The sequence below is a fragment of the Scyliorhinus torazame genome, chromosome 7 (genome assembly GCF_047496885.1).
Source record: "Scyliorhinus torazame isolate Kashiwa2021f chromosome 7, sScyTor2.1, whole genome shotgun sequence".
NCBI lineage: Eukaryota > Metazoa > Chordata > Chondrichthyes > Carcharhiniformes > Scyliorhinidae > Scyliorhinus > Scyliorhinus torazame.
Genome location: NC_092713.1, coordinates 308,650,088 through 308,657,231, shown reverse-complemented (window position 1 = coordinate 308,657,231; position 7,144 = coordinate 308,650,088). Strand labels below are relative to the sequence as shown.

General features: G+C 49.6%; 1 protein-coding gene across 2 annotated transcripts in view; it reads left to right on the top strand.

The window, feature by feature from the left end:
• Positions 1 to 3,982: 3,982 nt before the first annotated feature.
• The window catches only part of tnip1 (TNFAIP3 interacting protein 1), a 29,086-nt gene continuing 25,924 nt past the window's right edge, over positions 3,983 to 7,144 (top strand). The window contains exon 1 of one of the 2 annotated variants that reach the window (XM_072512733.1): positions 3,983 to 4,103. In XM_072512733.1, the coding sequence (XP_072368834.1) occupies positions 4,029 to 4,103 (75 nt within the window). In that variant the 5' untranslated portion in view covers positions 3,983 to 4,028. The remainder of the gene's footprint in view (positions 4,104 to 7,144) is intronic. The other variant, XM_072512735.1, reaches the window with a different exon arrangement.

Here is a 7,144-nt window from a genome sequence, read left to right as displayed (position 1 = left end):
GACCTACCTGCCCAGGATTCATCGGCCTCCCTCGATTCTCTGGCCTCCCCAGGGAGGCTGCAACTGAGTGACAATCAGTGCTGGTCCACACAAACATGGATCAGGCGGATCGGCACTCGGGAGGGTCTCCCAGTCCCTTGGAGACACCTGGTGGTCAGGGTACGTGCAGGCTGACTCCCTGGCCCCTCCCCTGAATGAAGGCACCTTGGCACTGCCACCCTGGCACTGCTAAGCCAGCAGGAGGAACTGCCTGGGTGCCAGGGTGGCACTACCAAGGGTCAGGGGGCAAGGGGGCCATGGCTATGAAATGAGGGTGAAGGGAGGTTTGAAGGGGTTGTGGAGTGCAGGGCAGGTAAGTAGGGCCTCCGGAAGTTGGGGGAGATGGATGGGCGGCGTCCTAGAAGGGAGGGTGTGCTGTAAGGGAGCTTGGTGGAACCTGAAGAGGGGACACCCCCATGGGCCCCATAGCGTAGTGTCCTCACTTGGGGGGGGGGGGGTCTGGCGGTAGTGTCCATGTGTGTGGGGGGGTGACATTGCCCATGGGTGGGGGGTGTGGGGGACCCACAAGCTCACTTAGAGATCGAGGGGCACCCTTTCAAAATGGCGGCCCAATCTCTGAGTCAGCTCCCCAGTGCTAGAAAAAATTCTTAGTCTGCCTAAACTGGCGAGAAACTCCCCAGGGCCCAGAAAAGTGTCATTGCGTAGCGGTGGGCAACTCGCCGGCTCTCCCTGAAAAACCCTGGTTTAGCACACTGGCTAAATAGCTGGCTTTTAAAGCAGACCAAGGCAGGCCAGCAGCACGGTTCAATTCCCGTACCAGCCTCCCTCGAACAGGCGCCGGAATGTGGCGACGAGGGGCTTTTCACAGTAACTTCATTGAAGCCTACTTGTGACAATAAGCGATTTTCATTTTCATTCACAAATTAACTTCGATATTTTTCTGGGAGACACGGGCCAATGTCTCTTTGCAGCCTCTTGTGTTCCTCCTCATAGCTTCCATTCACACAGACTCGTTACTCTCTGTCTTTTTCTCTTTGGTTTGCTGTCAATACAAAGCTAAGTCATTTAATGTCCATTGTAATTAGTTGTTGGCACAGCAACTCATCCCTTCTCCACTCGCAATCTGCCAACTTCAACATGTGCCCCCTAATCAATGCTCTCTGCTTCCTGTCCGTTAACCAATCCGCTATCCGTACCGCTATATCACCCCCACCAACCCCACCCCCAAATCCATGAACCCTTTACTTGCATTATTAACATTTTGTGTGACACCTTTGAAATATAAGTGCACTAAATCTACTGGTTCTCCTTTATCTACCTGATTAGTTACAGCCTCAAAAAAAACTCTAATGAATTTTATATTTCTAATATAACTCAAATAAATACTATTTTCTTTTTGTAAAAACATGTTGGCTTTGCTTTAAAAAAAAATTATAATTAGTGTCTTCACTGTTGTATCTTTGGACTAACGGTGCAGAATAGATGCAGATGCACATGGGTTGAGTTTATTAATCAGAGTTTATTAAATAGACTCTTCACTCTACAAAGGGCTGGAAGTGTGGACAGCCAGATATCTTGATTGTTTGTTTTAATTTCCCTTCACTCTTGAATGGATTTTGTGATTTTAGCTTTCTATGACATTACAGCTGCTGCTTTATAGACATCTGTCTGAGGCAGCAGGTGTAAGGCACAGGTAAGAGAAAAAGCTGTGTTTTTTTCTCTGCCTGGAATGCTCTTTAGCTTCTAGGCCAGGGATGGCTGATGTGGTGGTGGGGGTGTTTGTTATGGGGGGCCTCTGTTATCGGTGGGGGGGGGTTCTTTGTTTTGGGGGTTTCTCTGATATGGGGGTCCTCTGATATGGAGGGTCCAAAGATTGAGGTTTCTGTTGGGGGCAGGGTATTACGGGCGTCTGATAGGGGGGGTCTGGTGGGGGGAGCTGGAGGGGACTGGGCCCTCTGATGTACTTTGGGGGCACCAATCATAAATACTTATCCCCTTGGCCCACCGTGAGGTCCGTCATATCAGGGACCACGCTGGCAAATAATTTGCCCGCACGAATCCCGGTCCAGAGGGCTGGAGAATTAGGGAGGGCGTGGAGGAATCCGGGGGCGGGATTCTCCCACTACCCGGTGGGGTGTGAGAGGGGGTTCCAGCGTAATGGAGCGGCGGGAACCACTCCGGCGTCGGGCCGCCCCAAAGATGCGGAAGTCTCGGCACCTTTAGGGCCCCAAGCCCTCATCTTGAGGGGCTAGGCCCGCGCCGGAGCGGTTTCCCGCTCCGCCCGGCTGGCGGGAAAGGCCTTTGGCGCCACGCCAGCCGGCACCGAAAGGTCTTTGCCGGGCGACGCATGCGCGGGAGCGTCAGCGGCTGCTGATGTCATCCCCGCGCCATGCGCAGGGGACGGGGTCTCTTCCGCCTCTGCCATAGTGAAGACCATGGCGAAGGCGGAAGAAAAAGAGTGCCCCCCACGGCACAGGCCTCGCCCGCGGATCGGTGGGCCCCGAGCGATCGCGGGCCAGGCCACCGTGGGGGCACCCCCCGGGGCCAGATCGCCCCGCCCCCCCCCCCCCCCCCCCCCCGCAGGACCCCGGAGCCCACCCGCGCCGCCTTGTCCCGCCGTTCAAAAGGTGGTTCAATCCACGCCGGCGGGAGAGGGGTTGACAGCGGCGGGACTTCGGCCCATCGCGGGCCGGAGAATCGCCGGGGGCGGGCCCGCCGACCGACGTGGTGCGATTCCTGCCCCCGCCGAATCTCTGGTGGCAGAGAATTCGGGACACGGCGGGGGGCGGGATTCACGCCAGCCCCCAGCGATTCTCCGACCGGTGGGGGGGGGGGTCGGAGAATCGCGCCCCACGGTGTCCGATGCAAACCCGTTAAGGGCTGGACACCGGTACAGGGCACAAACCCCGTTGCCGCCGCCAGTGGGTGACTGGAGCATCGCAAAGCGCCGCCTGATCACGTTTTGTCCCCGGCGCTCGATTCACGGCCGTATCGGGAACTCTGCTACCAGCGGCTGGAGGAGGAGAATCCAGTCGGTCTCTGAGCTTGGAGAACAAAGAAAAAACTCACCAGTCACTGGCGGTGAAACAGGAAGAATCTTTTTTAAAAACACCATGGAATTTAAATGGCTCAGGTTTGAGGTTCTCGAGATACTATCGTGAATTGGTACGGCGGACGGAAAGAATCCATTTCACAAAGACCAATCCCACTGATGCTGAAAACCAAACAGAAAATGCTGGAAAAACTCACCAGGTCGGGCAGTGTCCGTGGGGGAGAGAAAAAGAGTTAATGTTTTCAGGTCAAAGTAACCTTTTATCAGAACAATCCTGACAAAAGATCATCTTGACCTGAGATGGTAACTCTCAGATGACATTAACAGTTCGGATGGAAGAGTTCTGATAAAAGATTATTTTGACAAGAAATGTTAACTCTGTCCCCCCCGCAGGTGTTGCCTGACCCGCTGAGAAACTATTTTCAGCCGGTTGCGGAGTTTAGGACTGGCTAAACTGTAAAGTGTAAACAAAAGTGTAAAGATTCGAGGCAGGCCTGTCGGGAATGAAGCTGGGTAACGTTTTTACCCACAAAAGGGTGGGAGAAGTTGGGAAGCTGTCCTTGATTGGCTGTTTCAGCTGGGTCAAGTGTTGAGGTAAAATCTGGGATTGTCTGATAGATTTTTGTTAACCAAAGCTGCTAAGGAATCCGGGGCAAAGGTGGGTGCAGAGTGGTTCCCGGATCCCATTGGCTGTTGGAACAGGGGTTGAGGGGCTGAATGACCTCATCCAGTTCCAATGTACTGTCCTCGCCTCAAGAAGATGACCCTGGTCATTCGCCGCCTGTGCTGCTGTCTGTTTCCCTTGCTGCACGGTGAGGATAGGGACTGGGTGTAACACATTCTGAGCTGCCTGTCGGTGATGTGAGGAGGTTTAAATAAGTTAAGTCCTGACTTTAATTACCCATGAGGTTTATTACCCCTCATTAGGTTAAAATATTGAGGAGATTTCCAAAGGGAGAGGAGTGATCGAGAACGCATGAATGAGGAAAAGGAAGAGCTAAAACAGAAACTGGAAAAGGTCCAATCTCAAATGACGTTGCTGAATACCCAGGTACGAAACGATGGGGACTATCTCTCATTCGTTCTTTCTTGTTTGTTTGTTTTCTATCTTTTTATCTCTCTGTCATTCTCACTCTCTCTGTCATTCTCTCTCTCTATCATTCTCACTCTCTCTGTCATTCTCTCTCTCTGTCATTCTCTCACTCTGTCATTCTCACACTCTGTCATTCTCTCACTCTGTCATTCTCTCACTCTGTCATTCTCTCTCTCTCTGTCATTCTCTCTCTCTGTCATTCTCTCACTCTGTCATTCTCTCACTCTGTCATTCTCTCTCTCTGTCATTCTCTCACTCTGTCATTCTCACTCTCTGTCATTCTCACACTCTCTGTCATTCTCTCTCTCTGTCATTCTCACACTCTGTCATTCTCTCACTCTGTCATTCTCTCACTCTGTCATTCTCTCTCTCTGTCATTCTCACACTCTGTCATTCTCTCACTCTGTCATTCCTCACTCTGTCATTCCCTCACTCTGTCATTCACACACTCTGTCATTCTCACACTCTGTCATTCCCTCACTCTGTCATTCTCTCACTCTGTCATTCTCACACTCTGTCATTCTCACTCTCTGTCATTCTCTCACTCTGTCATTCCCTCACTCTGTCATTCTCTCTCTCTGTCATTCTCTCACTCTGTCATTCTCACTCTCTCTGTCATTCTCTCACTCTGTCATTCTCACACTCTGTCATTCTCACACCCTGTCATTCCCTCACTCTGTCATTCTCTCTCTCTGTCATTCTCACTCTCTCTGTCATTCTCTCTCTCTGTCATTCTCTCTCTCTGTCATTCTCACTCTCTCTGTCATTCTCTCTCTCTGTCATTCTCACACTCTGTCATTCTCACACTCTGTCATTCTCTCACTCTGTCATTCTCTCTCTCTGTCATTCTCTCTCTCTGTCATTCTCTCACTCTGTCATTCTCACACTCTGTCATTCTCTCTCTCTCTGTCATTCTCTCTCTCTGTCATTCTCTCACTCTGTCATTCTCACACTCTCTGTCATTCTCACACTCTCTGTCATTCCCACACTCTCTGTCATTCTCACTCTCTCTGTCATTCTCTCACTCTGTCATTCTCTCACTCTGTCATTCTCACACTCTGTCATTCTCTCTCTCTCTGTCATTCTCACTCTCTGTCATTCTCACACTCTCTGTCATTCTCTCTCTCTGTCATTCTCACACTCTGTCATTCTCACACTCTGTCATTCTCTCACTCTGTCATTCTCTCACTCTGTCATTCTCTCACTCTGTCATTCTCACACCCTGTCATTCTCTCTCTCTCTGTCATTCTCACTCTCTGTCATTCTCACACTCTCTGTCATTCTCTCTCTCTGTCATTCTCACACTCTGTCATTCTCTCTCTCTGTCATTCTCTCACTCTGTCATTCTCTCACTCTGTCATTCTCTCACTCTGTCATTCTCTCACTCTGTCATTCTCTCACTCTGTCATTCTCACTCTCTGTCATTCTCACACTCTCTGTCATTCTCTCTCTCTGTCATTCTCACACTCTGTCATTCTCACACTCTGTCATTCTCTCACTCTGTCATTCTCTCACTCTGTCATTCTCTCACTCTGTCATTCTCACACTCTGTCATTCTCTCTCTCTCTGTCATTCTCACTCTCTGTCATTCTCACACTCTGTCATTCTCTCACTCTGTCATTCTCTCACTCTGTCATTCTCTCACTCTGTCATTCTCTCACTCTGTCATTCTCACTCTCTGTCATTCTCACACTCTCTGTCATTCTCTCTCTCTGTCATTCTCACACTCTGTCATTCTCTCACTCTGTCATTCTCACTCTCTGTCATTCTCACACTCTCTGTCATTCTCTCTCTCTGTCATTCTCACACTCTGTCATTCTCTCACTCTGTCATTCTCTCTCTCTGTCATTCTCTCTCTCTGTCATTCTCTCACTCTGTCATTCTCACACTCTCTGTCATTCTCACACTCTCTGTCATTCCCACACTCTCTGTCATTCTCACTCTCTCTGTCATTCTCACACTCTGTCATTCTCTCTCTCTGTCATTCTCACTCTCTGTCATTCTCACACTCTCTGTCATTCTCTCTCTCTGTCATTCTCACACTCTGTCATTCTCTCACTCTGTCATTCTCTCACTCTGTCATTCTCTCACTCTGTCATTCTCACACTCTGTCATTCTCTCTCTCTCTGTCATTCTCACTCTCTGTCATTCTCACACTCTCTGTCATTCTCTCTCTCTGTCATTCTCACACTCTGTCATTCTCACACTCTGTCATTCTCTCTCTCTGTCATTCTCTCACTCTGTCATTCTCACACTCTCTGTCATTCTCACACTCTCTGTCATTCCCACACTCTCTGTCATTCTCTCTCTCTGTCATTCTCACACTCTGTCATTCTCTCACTCTGTCATTCTCTCACTCTGTCATTCTCTCACTCTGTCATTCTCTCACTCTGTCATTCTCTCACTCTGTCATTCTCTCTCTCTGTCATTCTCTCTCTCTGTCATTCTCTCACTCTGTCATTCTCTCACTCTGTCATTCTCACACTCTGTCATTCTCTCTCTCTCTGTCATTCTCTCTCTCTCTGTCATTCTCACACTCTCTGTCATTCTCTCTCTCTGTCATTCTCACACTCTGTCATTCTCTCACTCTGTCATTCTCTCACTCTGTCATTCTCTCTCTCTCTGTCATTCTCACTCTCTGTCATTCTCACACTCTCTGTCATTCTCTCACTCTGTCATTCTCTCTCTCTGTCATTCTCTCTCTCTGTCATTCTCACACTCTGTCATTCTCTCACTCTGTCATTCTCTCACTCTGTCATTCTCTCACTCTGTCATTCTCTCTCTCTGTCATTCTCTCACTCTGTCATTCTCACTCTCTGTCATTCTCACACTCTGTCATTCCCTCACTCTGTCATTCCCTCACTCTGTCATTCTCTCACTCTGTCATTCTCTCACTCTGTCATTCTCTCTCTCTGTCATTCTCTCACTCTGTCATTCTCACACTCTGTCATTCTCTCTCTCTGTCATTCTCACACTCTGTCATTCTCTCACTCTGTCAT